The sequence below is a fragment of the Musa acuminata genome, chromosome BXJ1-6 (assembly GCF_036884655.1).
Source record: "Musa acuminata AAA Group cultivar baxijiao chromosome BXJ1-6, Cavendish_Baxijiao_AAA, whole genome shotgun sequence".
Taxonomy (NCBI): domain Eukaryota; kingdom Viridiplantae; phylum Streptophyta; class Magnoliopsida; order Zingiberales; family Musaceae; genus Musa; species Musa acuminata.
This window is the reverse complement of record NC_088332.1, coordinates 12705881-12726081: the sequence shown is the minus strand read 5'-3', so window position 1 is coordinate 12726081 and position 20201 is coordinate 12705881. Positions and strand designations below refer to the sequence as shown.

Genomic DNA, 20201 nt, shown 5'->3' with positions numbered 1-20201 from the left:
TGTATGTATATATATATATATATATGTATGTATATATATATATATATATGTATATATATATATAATATATATATATATATAATATAAAAATATAAAAATTAATATACAAAAAAAAAAGAGATGTACATTACCTCGATGACATCATCTCCTTTTTTTCTCTCGTCATGTCAAACGAGGAGAAGAATACGACTTCTCCTAATATGTAGCGTTTGATGAAGATACTGAATTTCGTAGACATCTCGACCTTTGACAAAGAACGCGACGAAGAAGAAGAAGAATCGTCACTTTTCTGTTACCTCTTGGTTTAAGATTATCAAGGGAGGACATATATATATATATATATATATATATATATATATATATATATATTGTACTAAACAAAAATCAATACGTCCGTACGATATAAAATTATACAGAAACAAATCTGTTGTGATAACAAGAAAGAGAATAATTGGATTAATGAGAATTTTACGGGAAAATTCACATACCTGATGTGGCATGTACCTTCTCAGCAGGAAGGAGGTTGATTAGAAGCAGAAAAAGCACACGAAATTCCAGAAAGCATTAAAACATAAACCAATATCCCTGCAGGAACACCAATCATCATCAAATAATGGAATTTTTGTAACTTGAAAGCATTCGTGGCAAGTTATTTATAAGCAATACTTTCTCTTCACTGCAACCAGAATTGGATAGGCACATGAATTTACACCGATCAAATCATACAATTATAATACATCAGCTGCCCACCTATTTGGCTTACGTGTAATGAACCCATCCCTCTCTGCCTATAGAATCTTAGAGTTAACAAACTGGTGTGGCAGCCACGCAATGGGTGTCTTCAGTCGATTGCAGGCGGAAGCTAATGAGAGGAAATCTTCCACGAAGTAATGAACAGCCCAAACTAAAATTAGCTCACCATCTGCCACCAAACAAGATGTTTGATATTTCCCTTTAGTTGATACTTCCAGCAGTCGTAGCTAAGAAACTTGCTGCTGTGATCATGTATTGTAACTTCACTTTCATGTCAGTATAAAGATTGTTTGGCCTCCTTTTTCCCCACATAACATCAGAGTAGAACAGCAGTAGCAGGCATGCAGCAACCTTTTAGTTTCCATCTTAATCTGAATCCCCACATGATCAACAATAGGAATCAGTATCTACAGATATAACCGAGGCCTAATAGACCGTGGTTGTCCAGGAGAACTATCGGACTTCTGAGTTTTAAAATTTGCTTTATTGGCTTTGTTGCTGTTCATACTCAACAGTAAAGAAGCTGCATACACAAAACGAGGACACAAATTTACAGTCAAAACAAGATCTGCATCAAAAAATCTGGGCAATACCATGAAGGTACAACATTTATGGAAAACAAAATGCATCAAAATATGAGCTGCTTATTTTATTTGCCAACAGGAACTTTAGAACATTCGGAATGGACAGCTGCAAAATCACTAGTGTTAATTCAATTATTCACTATGCCAAATGTTAAAAAGTCTTCATACTCCTCCAAGGAAATCAACTATTTTTCTTTTTTCGTGTCATATTGAATAAGTACACATTTTTATACACTGAGCTTTTAGCATAATCACATGTAGAGATTTTGTAATGTTTTTTTAAAAGCAGTATATAACAATAGCATGAAAACTCTATATGGCAGAATGGTAGCTATTTTTGTGCCCATAGTGTAGTCATTGTCATGCAAAAATCTAAAGCTCAATCCAACACCAGTTTCGGTAAATCTATTGGACTGGTATGGTACCGGAATATTTCCGGATGTATTCTGACCTGCCACCTGGTATCATCCGCAAAACAAAAAGGAAAATAATCTACGGGTAGCGGACCATATTTGAAACCATGGCAATTTGTATTAAAGAGGAAAATAATTAACAGTTGTAATGGGAAGGTACAAACCATCATCATTTAATAGGTCCATCTGAGTCTCCTTTGGTGTGACCTGTTGCCTCGAAGTCAGTCCATTTGAAGGGGTAGAGTCACCATGAGTTCCACCAGCAGCAAGTCTAAGAGATGTCCAATCATCAGAATTGATCCCATTCCCTATATCAGTGCCATTAATCAAGTCATCTTGAAGGGCAACTCCTACTGGCTGACTAGGAAGAAAAATTTGCAGAGAAGGGTCATCATTTGCAACTGCTAGGGGATTATCACCTAAGCTTCCTAGCATTCCAGTACCAGAATGACATTTAAAAAGATCTTGGATTTGTGCAGTAACTTCTACACCATGATTAGTTGTCAAACCATAGCCACTAATTGGTGCACACCCAAGGGAACTATGTGAATCGGCTAAAACATCTGGGACCTCTGTTCCAAAAAGTTGAAAGCCAGGACCTGACTGAGGGCATGCATGCAATGGCCAAGTTTCAAATACATCAGTATTGTTATATAATCCAAGGAATGAAGTTCCACTTGTGTCTGGCCCATTGTTTTCAGAATATTTTTCTGAAACCCCAGGATGGTTGGGAAAAGGGATTGTATTATTACCAGAAGGATGAATGCCATATGCAGTTTCAGGAGAAATCAGTGTATCATCAGAGTCACTCAAGAAAATCACATTAGGATCTTCGAAGGGTGCAGGAGTTATATTCTCAATACTGTATGTTGGATCAAGATTGAGAGAGAGAGAATCAGACTCATGGCCATTGTTCAATGACAGATAAAAAGGTCCCCCAACCTCTTGATTTACACTTGGATCTTCCCCGTCTCTGTAACTTCCAGTCGCACTACTGCTCATATTTATTATGCCTTCACAAAGATTTTCAAGCTTACCAAGACTAGGACTCTCAAAAGATGGAAGCCTATTATCTTTAGGTCTTCGCTTTGGATTTGACTTCATTCCTGAATTCAAACTGAAGTGCCTCTCTGAAGGGCTCTTCTGCTTCATATATCTCAGATTCCCCATGTAAGGTTTTACTTCTGCATCTGTAATAGCATAGAGGGTACCATCAGGCAAATGCGATCGAGAAAGATCAGTGGATTCTAGTTCATTTTTTACACGCCAAGAACCATCAGGCTTCACATCAATCTCAGTTACATCTTCTCCACAATTTTGCAACTGTTATCAGCAAAATGAAAAGAAATAGATCTTCAATAAGAAAACAATGAGTAAACTAAATGTAACAAAACAAAGCTCCAGGAAAACCTACCATCGAAGTGATGCGATTGAAATATGGATCAACAATGATGTTTTCAAGTGAATAGTTCTGAAGGCATATTGGACATTGCCACTGCATGACAGCAAAAATTTCTGAGTCTGAACAACAAAAGGAAAACTGAACAGAGAAAAAAAGAAGGCACTAAGAAGTAAGAACAATCATAACCTTCCGAGAACGTCGATTTAGCTCCACAAATGTTTCCAGATCAAAACAGCCCATATGAACACAAGGCTTAAACCTGCCTGCTATTCTGATCCGAGACCCACTCATCTGCAAATATGCAAAGAAAAGAAACTCGTTGTCTTTCTAAGGATGTTAATAGTCATGAAGCAACAGAAGTTTAACTACCAGAATTCCTAAAAATCAACAAATTTGGCACCACTATTAGGTACAGGGACATCAAATGATCAAACTTCTATGTACAAACTTGTACTACAATTAAAACAATGTCTACACCATTGATTATGTAGGAACACAATCAGCCTGCTGAAATTTGTATTTGTGCAATCCGGTATGGCCACAAACAACAACCACCTTTGGATCAATTATTTCTTGAGCTGATGTCCAACCAGCTGCAGGACAAAAATTTCATACTTCCATGTCGAAGTTGACCAAATTACATGAATTTTAGAGTCAACATGAAAAGATAATCTTTGTGGGTGCTAAATATTTGTTTTAAAAGGCTATTTACTAATACTAGTTCTTGTCAATGCATGACCTGTGATGTTTAAGTTCTAACACAAATCACAAAGCTCTTAGATTGCTTGGTCTATATGATCCTTTTCTGTTGTTACTTCTTAAATAGGCAAGTCTCAAACTCAATTTTGTTTCAGATTTAAACTTCATATATTGGGTAGAGGAATATGACTAGTAACATGTTTTCTGTCCCACGATTCCTGTTCATGTTTGACCTGATAGGGTTGCACCAAAATGTACACTTTCACTTACCGGACAACGAAGATTCACTGTGACAGAATCAGCTACCACTTCTATATCGCTATCACTGTCCGCATTCTCAGTAGCAGCTCCACCACCAATGCAGCGACAAACACGAGCAAGAGCATCCTGGAAACACTCACCTTCTTCTTCCTTGGGAACCAAACTAAGGACCTAAATGAGAACTACTTGCTTTAAAGAAAGAACAACTGATTCAACATCAAAAACTAAAAATAATAAAAAAAGAAACTGGCATTCAGAAATTTAATAAAATTTCCTCATTCACAACCATAAATTGCATGAAAAATCACATTGTGAAGGAAAAAGTAATATCCAAAAGCAAAAATATTCCTTTAAGAAAATTTCTGATTATCATCTATACTGTTCACAATCAAAAAATGCCAAATGAGTCAAAAGGTGTAGTTGTGTCTTTCCATATATGTAATTTTCTGAATGTAACTTTTGAGTGAAAATTACCAATGCATACCAACATCTTCCTCATCCATGGTATATTCTCATGACTGACACACATAATTACAACACTGCCTTTACCAAGATGAGTTCAAAAAGTTGCCGAATACCATTGATGTTCAAGTTCAAGATCCTAGCAGTTCATACTTGCTTGTCAATTCCAACCCTATTAATCCTTCAAAATCTTGACCTACAAAAATCAAGCCCCAAGGTTCTAACTCTGGAAGACTGGTACTTTTCACATCATTTAATATGCTGGAATCTAATTCATGGAGTATATGACTGATGGCTGTTGCATCTGCAAAACAAATCCAAAAGAAGTTCCCACAAGTTTCACTGTAGACAAAATGATAAGCACACCATATGTTTTCACATGATAAAAATGCCTGGACATATGTAATATAGTTAATATAAAGGGATAAACAGAAAATATATCAACCTAGTGCATCAGGCTCCTGCCAATGTTGGGTCTGCAATGTGACTCAATCTGACAGTTATGGAAAAGAATTACAAATCAATGCTGGTAAGAGGAAATAATCTTGGGTTTGCCTTTCTCCTAATGAGTCACCTAGATATTGAGTCCAATATCAGAAAATGATAAGCCAACTAGTTGTTGAGTTCTATCAAGTCTGCTGTGATTTGATTTGATATGACAAGATCTGTTTTGAATCTTAACATGCCACCTTATTTTAAGTGATCACTATGATATACTGCTGATTCATTCCTAGGTGTATTACCTTATTTGTGAACATTTGCTAGTTGTATATTTCCTAGATTGGCACCTAGATTTATTTAGGTAGCTCTTTCCTTTCTTGCTTTTCTCTTGTTTGACTATATGTACTTCATCCTGTATACAAACAAAAGTGAGAAATGAGAAACTCTCTTCTTCTATTGTCTTGTTCATGATATGAGAGCAAGGTTAGGTTCTGTTTTTCTTTCTGTCGTCTATGGTATATGACAGATTAGTTTCTTTCTCTCGGCCTTCATTGCTGAAAATTCTCTCTAGTAACTCTTCTTGTTTCCAATCATGTCTGAAACTCCTAAGTTTGTTTCTAATCTACCTAACCTGCCCACACTCAATCTTCCCTTCAATTTGAGAGTTATACCAATTACCATCCATATCTCTACCGTTAAACTAAGCGGGAGAAATTTTATGGAGTGATCTCAAACCATGAAGATCTCTTTAACAAGGAAAGTTCAGATATGTGAATGGGGCTGCAAAGGCACAAGCCTTGGAAGATGCTTCATACGAAACTTGGGAGATCGAGAATGCGACAGTGATGTTGTGGTTGCTTCACTCTATGCAACCAGAAATCAACAAGATATATCTTCTTCCTATGGTTAGATATATTTGGGATGTTGTCAATAAAACCTACTCTAAAGTAAGTTTTACTTCTTAGATTTTCAAAATAAAAGGCAAATTCAAAAAATAAAGCAAGGTACATCAAACATCCCAGATTACAATAATAATCTGCAAGGCCTATTTTGGTGCGGAGCATAGTGAATGTCGGAACTTCTACTTTCGCTACTGATTTGCTGCTTCGTATTGTAAGATCGATCATCATAGGGTCAAATTGACTGTTTAAAATAGGGCAATTTCAGCCCTTGATCGGTAACAATCGAAATTCGACCGTTACTGCCCAGCACCGGCCCCGTATCACCCGATATGAGATCAAGTGACCGGTACCGCTCGATAGAGGGTGGTCCGTGTACCGATATCATGTCGGACCGGTTCATACTGTCTATACCGAGTGATACGCATTGGTACAACAAACCTTGACTCAGGCAGCAATTAATATCTCTCACAACCCGGTGTATCATGATAGAATAAAGCACATTAAGGCCGATCAACATTTTATTTAAGAGAAGTTGGATGATGGACCGTTATGTATTCCATTTGTCCCTACCAAGCAACAAGTAATATATATTTTCACAAAGGGGCTTTAAAAACAGTAGTTTGATCACATAAATAGCAAGTTGGAGATGTTAAATATCTTCGAACCAGCTTGAGGGGGAGTGCTGAGATGTATCAAATCTGCTATGATTTGATATGTCAAGATCTGCTACAATTTGATTCTTGACATGCTACCTTATTTGAAGTGATAGACTAAGATATGATTGTTGATTCACTCCTAGTTGTATTACCTTATTTGTGTACATTTGCTAGTTGTATATTTCCTAGATTAGCACCTAAATTTATTTAGGTAGCGCTTTCCTTTCTTTTCTTTTGTTTGACTATATGTACTTCATCCTGTATACAAACAAAAGTGAGAAAAGAGAAACTCTTTTCTTCTATTGTCTTGTTCACTAGTAAGTAGTAACTATTCATATAACATGTGATTAGAGGGGTGATCACCAATAAACTGTTTGACTCCTGCAAAAAGAATTGTTACCTTATATAGCAACAAATAGCTAGTTTACCTGTGGTACTGTCCGCCTCTTTGCAAGTCTTATCCCAAAACAGAATATACGAGAATCGCACCTTGATAAAACAATTTTGTTCATCCCTTCCTTGCTATATGTGGTGATCTGGGAAAATAAATCAAATAATATAAAATAAACAAGTTAAAAAAAAATGAAGAGATACAATAAACATTAGGTATGTAGTAATACAGAACCAGGAGACATATGGCACTGTATTTAGACTGCTTATTTATCTTATGTTCTCTTAGGTTCATAATTAGATATTCAGTAATAGCAATCACAATGGAGGTACAAGTAAATTACAAAAATCCAAAGCCCCTAAAAAGAGTAGGCACAGAATATTATGTGACTATGACAACAGAAGTGAACTGTGTAAGTGTGTATCAAACAAGGGGACTAACCACTGGACCATCATCTCGGCCATTGATACCCAACAACTGTGAGCCAGGTCTAGCAACCACTGTGACTGAAACACCTGTTAGCAAATGGAAGATATTCATATATAACTAATTCTCTAAAGCTTAAGTACACCAGCAATCCTCAAATCTCTATAAAAGTGGTGATAACTTTGTCACACAGTTCTACTGTACCATTTCTAACATCAACTTTTAGCAGATTACATTCTACTATTGTGAAAAAGAAAAGGATCATTTTTGCTCATGCAGTCTCGGTTATGATTAGCAGGTCTGCGCTTTTGGATCACAGTATGTGTGAAACTGCTTGGTCGCTTACTACATTACATAAGTTGAACTATCAAAATCCTATGAATAATATTTCTCAACTGTGGCCTTTTGGTTTTGTACATTTCACATTCAATTTTGACAAACTTGCCATTAATGAAGCTAACGAAGTTTGGTTTGGTGGTTTAATTTTAAAAGGAATGGGCAATATGCAACGCCAGAAACAAGGTTAAAAAGTGATGCAATGACTAGTTTCACTACTTGCTAAAAGGAATGGGCAAAATGGAAGGTAGTGCAACACTCAAATGACATTGGCATCATACCTCCAATTTCAACTTTAAAAACCTGAATTTAGTAAAGAAAGCCTTATGCAATTAATTGTTAAGAGTCAAAATTTAAATATAAGAAATGATATACATAATTACCACATCAGCGGGAGCCTCGAGCATTGGGACTGCCCTTTAATATACATAATTAACATCAATAATATCTGGGTGTGCAAGTAAAAATTACATTTAGAACTACCACCATTTCAATAAATCAACAGAAAACACATCAATGACAAATAACACAATAGTTACAAGCACAGTTTTCTTCCATACCATTGACTTTCAACTCTGTATGCTGCGGCCATTGCATTCTAAATGGGACCTTATCATTGAGTAGTAGACACCAGGCCTGCACAGGGCCATGACATCAATGACATATGCTCGGTAATTAATTACTTTGCATGAGTAGCAATACAAAGGACAATCAGGAAATCGAGCAGATTTTGCTTATATAGTAGAGTTAAGAAGGATCAAGAAAATAAACTAGTCTTCATTTCAAAGTCCTTCTCTGGTATTGGAATCTAGAATGATCATGAAAATACTTTAAAAGCCATTAATCAAAGAACAAAAGAATAAAATGACAAAAAAAACCCTCATAATATAGTCACCTAGAGCCTCATTTTACAATTGCAAAGTTTTCATGTTAATTCAGGCAATTAAAGAGAATAACTTTAAGACTTCAACTAGCTTTTCTTAATGCTAAAATCTTCAAAATAAAAAAAATATAGTAGAGTTAAGAAGGATCATGAAACAAAAAGAGAATTTCACACTGAGGACAAGGCGACAAATTAATTCATAAAAGGAATGGTCTTTCCTTGATAACCATAACACAACAGCCTCTTGCAGGTTCAATTCTATGGATTATGGTAACATTTCAGGACAAAAAAAATGTAAATTCATTGTTTATCAGTTTAATTAATTATTTGCTCGATTCATGAACTCAAAATTCTGGTTTACTATTTGATCCTGAGACAATTAATTGTCAAATAGGAGAATTACAGCAAGCAACAATGGCAGAGGATTGACACCTTAAAGAAAGCAATTTATGAGTCTTATCTCATAAGTTCATCTCTTTTACCAAAAGGATGTATAATTAGGACAGCCACCAGGTAAACATAGTTAAACAAAATATGAAAACTAGAAACAAACCTGAAGATCATATTCAGGTCTCGTTAACAGTTCCTTATCTGATCTTGACAATTGAAATGTTCTCTCCACATTGTGCACTGTGATTGTGCTGGAAAAGATGTAAACATAGCCGCCATAAAATTAGCATGCAAAAATAAAAAAAATGGTAAGTATATGATATTAGTAATGCCAGATTATACAAGCAGTCAGTTCACAAATACCAACCAATTAAATAGTGAAAAAACTTCAGAAATTGTCCATATAAGATCTTATGAAGTAAGGTTCGCAATACCATACCGTACCGGTATTTCGACCTAGGCTCGGTACCGGTATGGTACGGTGTACCGAGCGGTACACCCAGGTGGAAACGTGCTTATGTTCCATTATAAGCACTTCGTTGGATTAATACATATAAATTGAAGCAGTATTTTATATCATACAGAAAACTACAGATCCTAAGATACAGAAACACTTCTTAATGACACTAACGAATCTTACATTCTTCCATCCACCAAATAACTCCTTAGTTTCATATTTGCAATCAGAAAGTTACAATATCCACACTAATATTAGTCACAACAAACTCTACAACCTCTTTCCCATTGATGCGGTACATAATTAACTGGTTTGTTTTGCCTTCTCATATCTTTAGTTCTGTTGACCAGACACACATAATGTTAGTCTTATTATGAAACACCATACCTATATACTCTTATCTTTGTTATAGTTCTCTGAAGTATAAACTATTAGAATTCATCTCATTTTCTAAAGTGCAATTTCAATCAGTGATTTAAAAAGCGTTAGGTACCAAAATGCGCTAAAGTCCTAAAACGCCCGAGGCGCTAGGCGCTTGCCCAGGCGCTCGCCCGAGCGAAGCGAGGTGCTAAAATATAAAAATATATAATATAATTAATAAATATAATTATTTAAAATTTTAAATAAAAATATAATATTAAATTAAGAATAATATATTATTAATCTATTAATAGTATTGAAAATTAATAATTTCAAATAAACCTAACAATATTAACAGTATACTGTTAACAATATACTGACGGAGAAGAAGGAAGAGTGTAAGGGGGTGCTGACTGAGAAAAGAGGAAGCGGCAGCGGCAGCGGCAGCGATAGTGTAAGGAGGCAGCGGCAGCGGGAGCGAGAGTGTATGGAGGCAGCAGCAACGGGAGTGTAAGGAGGCAGCGGCAGCGGCAACGAGAGCGGGTGCGGGAGCAGGAGTGTAAGGAGGCAACGACAGCGGCAGCGGGAGCAGGAGCGGCGACAGCGGCTAGTAGCGATAGCGGTAACGGCGAGCAGTGGGCAGCGGGAGCAAGAGCGGCGAGCGGCGACAGCGGCAGCGGTTGTGAGCAGCGACAACGGTTGCAAGTAGCGACAACGGTTGCAAGTAGCGACAGCGGCGAGCAGCGGGAGCGGGAGTGGCAGCGGCAACGAGCAGGGTTAGGGTTGGGCAGCGACAGCTGATATCAATTTTAGTTGGTTCGATTGAACCAACTAACCACCGGAGACCGAACCAGACCTAAAATCCTGGTTCGATCAACTGGTTTAATTCAGGCGCTCGCCCAAAGCGCCCAGCGCCTGGGCTCGGGTGAGCGCCCAGACGGCGCCTCTTTGAAGCGCGCCGCCTGGAAGTGAAGCGAGGCGCTCGGGCCTCGCCTCGCCTCGCCCGAGCGCCTTTTTAAATCACTGATTTCAATGTGACTTCAAATACAAAATGTGCGATAATTAAGATGCCCAAGAAATAATCTAAAATTTCTTATTCCTAACGCAGCAAGATATTTAAGATGTTCAAGATGTAGGGAAGTGTGGAAGTCTAAATCGATCCTAATCCATTTGGGGCTGCAGTTCCATAGTTCTGCAAAGATTTCATGTGAACCAAAGTTACCAAACACAAGTAGCCAGTCCATCAAAACTGAATTTCCCTTCGACCCCTTCCTAACAATTAGACATCCCCCAAATTAAACAGTCGTACAGAAGCATTAAGAAAGACAGTACATAAACTATTAATGAAGGAGCACACGCAATACTTGCAAGCCAACTCGAGATGCTTGGCATTCTAACATTCAAGGGAAGTAGATTAAAGAACAAGAGATCTTTTAATATACAGTATCCTTATTTTAATGCAGACAAAAAAAAAAAAAACAATAACAGGCAGAGAAATGTGAGCCAAAAGTGTTTGGCTAGAACTGAAACAAGGTGGTAAGATATGAACATGGAATGTGAGTGTATATGGACTCACAAAAGATTGTTCCAATGGAGGAGCTGGAACTTCAAGAAGTGATTATGGCTCTGTTATACAATTAACGGACATATCATCAATTTCAGAATTTTCTATTATACAATTAACTCCACATACATTCCCCTAAGCCTCTGTCATTCATATCCATGTAATTTGACCAGATTTAAATAGTTCAAATTAGACTACAAAAGTAGAAATACTCAATGTAGAGCCAGTTCTAACTTCCAAAATTCAAGTAATAACAAGCATTAAGACTTTTTATAGCTAACATCAAAATGTTTGTTTGCCCTACTGACTGACATTAACATAAGAAGCAAACATTTTTAGATTCTTCAACAAGCCATGGACAAACTTAGAAAGATTTGATGAGGACTAACCCATCAGCTGTGATGCCTGCTGATAAAAACTTTACAGGATGCAATAGATGCCCCATCGTCACCCAGAATCTGCATGTCATAATCAACACTATCATGATCAACTGATTCTATATACAAAAGTGAAGAACAGCAGTAAACAGACAAAGAATTGAATTCGTCAACCTATATACAGGACCCAGATAACAAATATAAGAATTAAATTAGTCATTTAGAAAGTTCTTATTACGTGTCCACAATATAAAGTCATGACCCTGTCAAAACATTATAGATATCTAGCCAATAACAGCAGTAATAAATGGTCATGAATATCCTATACCATTGTATGAAATCATTAATTCATCAAGATAATCACGAGGGGGACAAGATATTCAGGGCATGATATCATAAAAAGAGATGCATACATTTACAAAAATATTTTAAAAAATATTACCAGTCAAATGAAAAGTAATTTGGCATGCATTGTATATGATGCAAGCATAATAATAAGTAAAGAATTTCCAGACTCTAAATAGGAAGACAATACATTTCCCAAATCCTACAAACAAGCTTCATGTTAAATGCAACTAAACCTAATAATCAGAATGAATTTCAGCATCTTGATAATTTATGATGAATCGTATGATATATCAACTGATATTATCTGGCAAAAGATCAAACGAAAAGGCATTCTGTGATGACTGCAATCCCACAAATATTATCAAGTTGAAATGAAACAGAATAATGACAGCCTTTGTGGAGGGTCAAATATATAAGTAAGAATCCACTATAACATTCTAATAAGTAATAACTACAACAGGGATGAATATGCCATACGGGTCTGCTCTGTTGATTCTGCAAATTTCACAATAGAAGTGAGACGGAACTTCAGGAGAAGCACCCTCCATAGATTTTTCAGGTATAATTACACAAACAATATGCTGCCAGACTCGACACCCAGAATCTTCACACTGCAATAAAAAAAATGTATAATTCTTGTAAAATGAGGAGATGGAAATAAAGCAACTAAAGCACTATCAGTTAGCAAACAATTGTACAAACAAAAGATAATATGATACTAGGATAAAAAAAAGCGGAACACTAGTAGAAGTTTGGAAAAAGAATTCAAGGATGACCATGCACCAGTCTTCTAGAAAAAGAAGCTAAAATGATGCAGTATAGTTGACTCAAGTTTCAGACCTATTTAGTCCAGGACTACAGGATGATAAGACATCTTTGGATGAATTTTCGTCCTTATTTATAATTGCTGGATAAGACATCTGTAGAGTCAGTAATTTCATTTTCCAAATTCTATTATAACAGTATGACTTATGAAAGTTGCTTACCTGTTAGTATGTGTGCTTAGAAAATTCTAGGAAAAATTATTTCTATCTAAAGTTGGACTCTCTAGGAAATTTTACTTCTTTTCTGCTTTCAGTTTTTGTGCATTCTCTTGTTTTATGACTAACAAAAAATGATAAAGAGAATCAAACTCAGATTTACCCTGAAATAAAAGTTTGAGAGGGTAAGAACTCCTACAGTTTCTTTTTTTTACTTTTCCTTATCAGGTTGTATATGCGAGTAACAACAGCAAAAGACAGTCAAAAAATCTTTAAGCTGAAGTACCAAAGGGCACAGTTTCTAGTTATAACTTTGGAGTTGATCAGAAATTAGTGATATTAGAAGTGACTAACCAGAAGAAAAGAAATACTATAAGAGAGTCCAAATGGATCACTAATCCACATGGATATAAAGATTGTAACACTAACAAAAAATCCATGGATAATGCCATGTGAAACTTATTTTATTGGTTACCAAGATCCAGTGCTCCTCAAGTTTATTTTAGAAACATCGAATCTGAAGCAGCAGAACTACCTGAATCATTGACTCAGAATTAGATGATTTCCCACAGGGGCAACGTATTTTCATTTCTGATTTATATGAATCAACCTCCTCAGGTTTCATGTGATTGAATTCTGTACGACTGTAGCTTTTAGATGCTAAGTCTGTAGCACCAGGAATTTGCATTTTCCTGCAAGGGACATATCAAAGCACAACACACTGTAATAATTTAGAGTTAGAAGCATTTGACTTAAAACAATAAGGAAATATAGGTGAGGGTAAATGTGATAATCACCTATAAGTATCATCAATTATTTTAGCTACTCCTCCTTTCCCTACAAAGTTTCTCCTTCCCCAAACTTGTGGCTCAGGTACTGTGAAATAAGAGAGATAAAGCCAAACATAATGAGGATCTAGAGCAGGAAAGGTGGGAGAAGCTCATATATGAGTGGAGGTGGGGAAAGAAGTCAACAGTAAACAGAACAATGTAAAGAAATTGGCTAAGCTGGTAAAAACCATGAAACAAGATTAGAGAACATAACTTGGCAATATACTTACATGATATATGTATTCAATTAGATTCAAATAATACACAGATAAGATACTCATTAATCACTGGTAGAATGTTGAAACCAAGGTCTTCAATTTCGAATAATACCGCTCGTACCGGTCCGTCAGCAGATCGGTACACGGACCGCTCACTATCGAGCAATTTTTTTAATTTATATATATACATATAAATATATATATGTATATATATCTCGGCGACGTCGCAGATTTTTTTTACTTTTATATATAAATAAAGAAATAAAATAATATATATATATATACAAGGTTCGCAATACCATACCGTACCGGTATTTCGACCTGGGCTCGGTACCGGTACTGTATGGTATACCGAGCGGTACACCTGGGTGTACCGAGTACTGTAGCACTGCTACAGTGCTACAATGCACTGCTATAGTGCTACAGTACCTCAGACCGGTAACAATCGGTCCGCGTACCGAAAACCTCTCGGACCGGTACGCACCGCCCGTACCGGGCGGTACGGCTCGGTACGACAGACCTTGTGTATATATATATATATAAAGGCGACGTCGCCGTGGGGAGAAGAGAGGCGAATTTCGAAACTCTGGTACGGTACGATGTTTCAATCATTGATTGAAACAAAAGAAAACATGAGAACTAGTCAGATTGGCGATGCATGAAGATGGATTAAAATAACCGGCAGCATTCTCACGATTACATAAGTTTACAAGACAATATTTAGGCAGCTTATATAAATCATAACTGCAAAGAACTTTAGGAAAAATGAGATGAGGGGAATATGTATCGAAAAGCTGATAATATACAATGCTGATGGAAGAATGAAAGTACAAGGTCATAATTATCCATCTTTAAACAATACCACAGAAGGATGAAAAAAGAGCAAGCTCAACAAGCAGAAAAAGAAGTCCAAAAATATGGTCAGGAAGAAAATTTTCTGATTGCGAAGAATATGGTTTGACAAAAAAGATCCTGAAAAAAGAAATAGATTTTATAACTGGGGACTGAACAAAAATGTCCATTGAATGACAAATTTTACTAGGAATAAATTTAATGAAATAGAACAAATAAAGAAAACTACAACCAAAGTCACTATATGAGAGAATTCATTAAAATCGAGTTATGTAACTCTGTGGATGTACAAAACTCCACATGTATAAACTAAAACTAGAAGAAGTATTCTGAGATACCAATCATCTCTATGTTTTCTTTCCTATAGAACGTCTAATTTCCAAAGAAAGAAATATGACATGCACATTACAGTTGGTACTTCTCAAGATGAAGTATAATAAAACTGCCACTAATTCTGAATATTCGAATACCTTGTTCATCTAAAACCAGTGCTAAAATCCTGTCCATGAGATCCTGCATAACATACGATTAATAAAAGGCTATTATAAAATAGATCAAAGAAGAACCAAAAGCAATGTGTAGAAGATAATATAAACTATAAAGTATAAACAAAAAGAAAAATGTGATTTGGCTAATAATAATCAAGATCTGCATGTTGGCATCACTGAACACAAAATAAGTAACTACTGGATCTGAGTTGTAAAATGAGTATCCTATAATGAGAAGTGTAATACAGCTCACAATGAATTATCGAATTTTACAATCAATAGTATTAACATGGTTGGTACAAGAAAATAGACTACAGTTAGAAAATGCAAGTCTAAAATAAAGCTTAATAAACAGGCAGAAAAGCTCCATCTCTTGTGGCTGTTAAAGAGGCACTTATCACAACAAAATGCCAAGTTGCATGCTTATGACATTTGGACTAAAATAACTAGATGGTACCCTACAACTAAAAGAAACAAAGAAGAATGACTCCTAACCTGCTTCTTTCCTTGCTTTGCCAAACCAAGTTGAGTCAAGACATCTTTAAGCTCTTTTATTCTAAAGTTTGCCAATTTATCCTGATGTAAAAGGACAGAAGAATCAAATATGAACAATAAAACAGAAAGCTTTTACCGCAAGAAATACAGATTGGATTAATTATGCAGACAATCAACATGTTTTAACATAAAAGACCCAAATTTATACTGTTCTCCATGTCCATGCATACACAACCTACTGATGTAAGGAACACAATACAGTTAGAAAAAAAAACAACAATAACATAATTGAAATGTGTCCACTAAACAGGGCATGTTCTGCAATCCACATGCCCACAGAAACTTACTTTGTTGTTTTTTGCTCTTTCTTCCAATCATGAAAACTTTTGTACCTTATTAACTTTGTCAAAGAAAATGAACATGTAGGTACCACAGGCCAAAATGTTTCAATAACAAACCAGCTTATATCAGTATTAACCAAACTACATCCAACAAATACAATGGTCATCCTCCAGTAGCCAAATTGGCAGAACAAAGGATCGGCTATCAGATGAGAAGTAACAAAAATAACTGTTGGGCAAACATATATATATATATATATATATATATATACATATATATATATATATACATACATATATATATACATATATATATATATATACATATATATATATATATATATATATATATACATATATATAAAGATGAAATAAAGATCTAATGTACATTGTCAAAAAAGAAAAATCAAATTGACAATGCTTTGGACGTACACAATTTTTCTATTATGCTATGCCAAATATTCTAAAAGAGACCAAACAACTTGCCAAGTCTAATTCACATTTGGTAACTTAGAGACATAGACCTAACCCAAATAACAAAATTATCCATGAAGGACTTGTTTCAACTTATATAACCAATGATTGCCTCATGGCACAAGGATGTGCCACTACCATGTTGTCAGTCAACAAGCCCCTATATCTGTTAACACACACCAAAAATTGCACTAGCCATGTGTTTGTACCTCTGTCGCAGGTCAGTGTCGCTTGTGCCAGTATCTTTCTAGGATGACACATTCTGATAACTAGTCAGCACCACACTCCTAGATCTTTAACTCTTAAAGAAAGAAAAAATATATTTGATTTTGAAAACACTTTCAAAGGAACGTTATACAACTAATCTACAACCTATATAAGGATAGGATACATCGTACTTATCTAAGTTCAAGAAATAAGTAACAATATCTACAATTCGACATCCATACATGGAAACATATACTCAAATATGCTTATGTCTGATTGCACGTACAGATAGTTTTTAATACATAAGACAGATCAGTGTATCTAATGTGTTCTGAGACTTGTCTACTGCCTAGGCTCTAGCCCAGGCAACTATGTGACAGCCAGTAACAAATGCAGAATGGATAACAGGGGCTGTCATCCTGTAACATAACTACAATGTCAATAACAAGTGCTTGTTGCAAGTATTATAATGATAAGTACATGAACCGACATAATAAATAAATGATCCAGTAACTTAACCATTTAACTAGCGAACTAACAAGATTCAGAAATTTGAAATAGTGATGAGATTCCCTGGCAAACGGACAAGAGTATACTGTTGCAAGCATCATGGAAATATTGCTTCGCACCTTAAAAGTTGGAATTGGTAATTAAGCAGCATCTAAGATTTACATATGGTGATTGTCTCACAAGAGAAAATAACACAGACGACTTTGCTACTGAAGGTGACTAAAAAAAAGATAACATACTCTAGTTTGGCTTACAGAATTAATCATCTGAATCAGCTAGAACTATTCGAGTGATTTCAGTGGCTAATACATAAAGGACAGAAAAGATGCCTAATGATCATCTGTCGAAGCACTCAAAAGGGACCAGCAAATTCAAAAAGACACTTCACGCAATATTTCAATTAGCCAAAAAGAACATTAACCAATATCAGTTCATAACTCCAAAGTTTTCCTCAGGAAAAGACAAATTCAATCCCAATACTTCTACTACCTAACTCTAATAATCATCACGATAAAATCTCAATCCCAACTTATAGTTTAATGATAACGTAGTAAATAGGAAACGAAATTCAGAAAGCATGAAAGGAAAGAGAAGATACCCGACAACTCGCGACGAAATCCATCGATCGAAGACCCTCCACGCACCAAGAAAACCGCAGCCGCCGTCACAATTAACTAAAACTAGATGCCGGGGGCCAAGATATCACAGAATTCACTCGACCGAGAACCACACCGGCAGATCTCTGGATCAAAGAAGAAGCGCAAACGCGAGCATAATCGCCCAAGATGCCAGCCTAAGACTATCAAAAAAATTCGGGCCGGAAACCACGTGTCGGCGGAGCGACCCGTTATGGATCGAGGTGATCAATCGATGCGAAACCGAAGGGAAGAGATCGCCGCCGCTTGTCACCGTCCGCGGTCGAGATGCGCGAGCTCTGTTTGATGAAGGGGTGGGGAAGAGCCGAAAGGTTTGGTTGGGTGACGGACCTGTCCGGCGGATTCAAATCGGTTTGTTGCGCATGGAGGAGTCCGCGGCATCGCTTACGTGTCGTCCACAAACAATCCTTCGCTACGTACTAGAAACCTATACACACACGGATCCTACCCTTCTTTTACACTGGAGGCCCCACTGGTCTGCAACATCAGGAGCTGGATTGGAGACGTGGGTGCGAGGGAAAAGGGTAAAAGAATTTTTGTGGGTCTAAATTATATTATCCTTTTAGCGTGACAAATGGGGGCGTTAGTGTACGGCTGAGATCCGAGGGACTACGAGGCCTATGATGTGGGGTACGAAGGGGATTGACTGATGTCTACGACGCCCGACAGCAGCGTGATCTCGAGCGCAGCGACGCGAGGACACCTGTGCTTTGGCGCCGGCCGAATCACCCTCGAACACAATCTGCAGGCCCTGCTGCCGACGTTTCCGCGGGGTCCACATGGCAATTTCTGCCATGTCAGATTGATGGCGTGTTGGACCCCATCATCTCACGTCCCAGACTGGAGCCCTGAAAACGGCGTGAAGACGGTTTCGAGGGTCAAGTAGGTTTAATTAAATTTACTAATTACATTACAGCTGTTATTTATATTTTTCAGAAAAGATTTTAACTATAAAATTATATGCATAGAATCTAAATATTAAGACTTGTAGCCACCAAACTATGCAATGATGTATACCATTCGAATTGAACAAAATACTCAACCTAAAGTATCTTGATATTCGAAAATAAATTTCATATTTGTTATCTACAAAATTGATGGTAAAGTAATATACCAAAAACGATTCTATCAGGTTCGAACAAAAAAAAATGAAAACAAGTTGTAAAGTAAGGCCTAAGTGAAAAATCATATTGGGTTGCCTAGTTGAGATATGTGAAAAATCATATGATTATTTAAATTCGAAGTAAATTTTTATTTATAATTTTTATTAAAATTTAGTTTAGTCTTTCACTATCGATTCTCATATTATTAACAATAATTATTTTATATTGTCCGACTACTCCATCGGAAGATTTTCTAAACACATGTCCAAATGATCTTAAATGATTTTTTCTCATCTTATCTTTCATAGAAGCGATATTTAGTGAACGACTATTGCATTCGAATGTCTTCTAAGCACATATTTATATCATCTTAAATGATTTTCTCTTCTCTTATCCTCTATCGAAGTGATATATGGTGAACGACTATTACATTCGAATGTCTCCTAAACATATGTCCATATCATCTTATATGATTTTTTTCTTATATTATTTTTTTTATCAAAGCGATATCTAATTATTCACAAATAATAATATATTTTTTTCTTTCTTAGTAACTTCACATATCCTTTTAATATTCTCATATCGAAACTATATATATATATATATATATATATATATATATATATATATATATATATATATATATATATATATATAGTTTCTTAACTACCCAACACTCAAAATCCATAATGCATCGTTGGTCTTTAATATTCATGTAATATAAATAAATATTAATAATTCAATAAGAAATGATAATATATTGATTCATCATAAAACTTATGCATTATAAAAAGATAATAATTTCTTACATAATAAACAAAATCATGCATCAACCATATGCAATACATGCATGATAACTAGATAACAAAGGTGTACATGACATCCGATGGTGCACTCTCTCAATAACGGATAGAGAGACATAGGCCACGGGATAGATTCCTC

The 20201-nt window shown here is 36.0% G+C and overlaps 1 protein-coding gene across 3 annotated transcripts; it reads right to left on the bottom strand.

The window, feature by feature from the left end:
• Positions 1-603: 603 nt before the first annotated feature.
• Positions 604-18518, bottom strand: LOC135676352 (E3 SUMO-protein ligase SIZ1-like). 3 transcript variants are annotated; one of them, XM_065187438.1, is made up of 16 exons: positions 18099-18518; positions 15969-16049; positions 15456-15498; positions 13883-13961; positions 13621-13777; positions 12583-12716; positions 11770-11838; positions 9163-9250; positions 8287-8362; positions 7406-7479; positions 7002-7109; positions 4122-4283; positions 3339-3443; positions 3165-3245; positions 1915-3073; positions 604-1276 (listed from the first exon to the last, which is right to left on the bottom strand). In XM_065187438.1, the coding sequence occupies exons 1-16, from the start codon at positions 18120-18122 to the stop codon at positions 1161-1163; spliced, it is 2556 nt and encodes an 851-aa protein (XP_065043510.1). In that variant the 5' UTR covers positions 18123-18518; the 3' UTR covers positions 604-1160. The 3 variants fall into 3 exon arrangements, with proteins under 3 accessions (XP_065043510.1, XP_065043511.1, XP_065043512.1); XM_065187439.1 differs by lacking the exons at positions 15969-16049; positions 18099-18518 and having other exon boundaries at positions 13621-13806; positions 15456-15487; XM_065187440.1 differs by lacking the exons at positions 13621-13777; positions 13883-13961; positions 18099-18518 and having other exon boundaries at positions 15969-16037.
• Positions 18519-20201: the final 1683 nt, after the last annotated feature.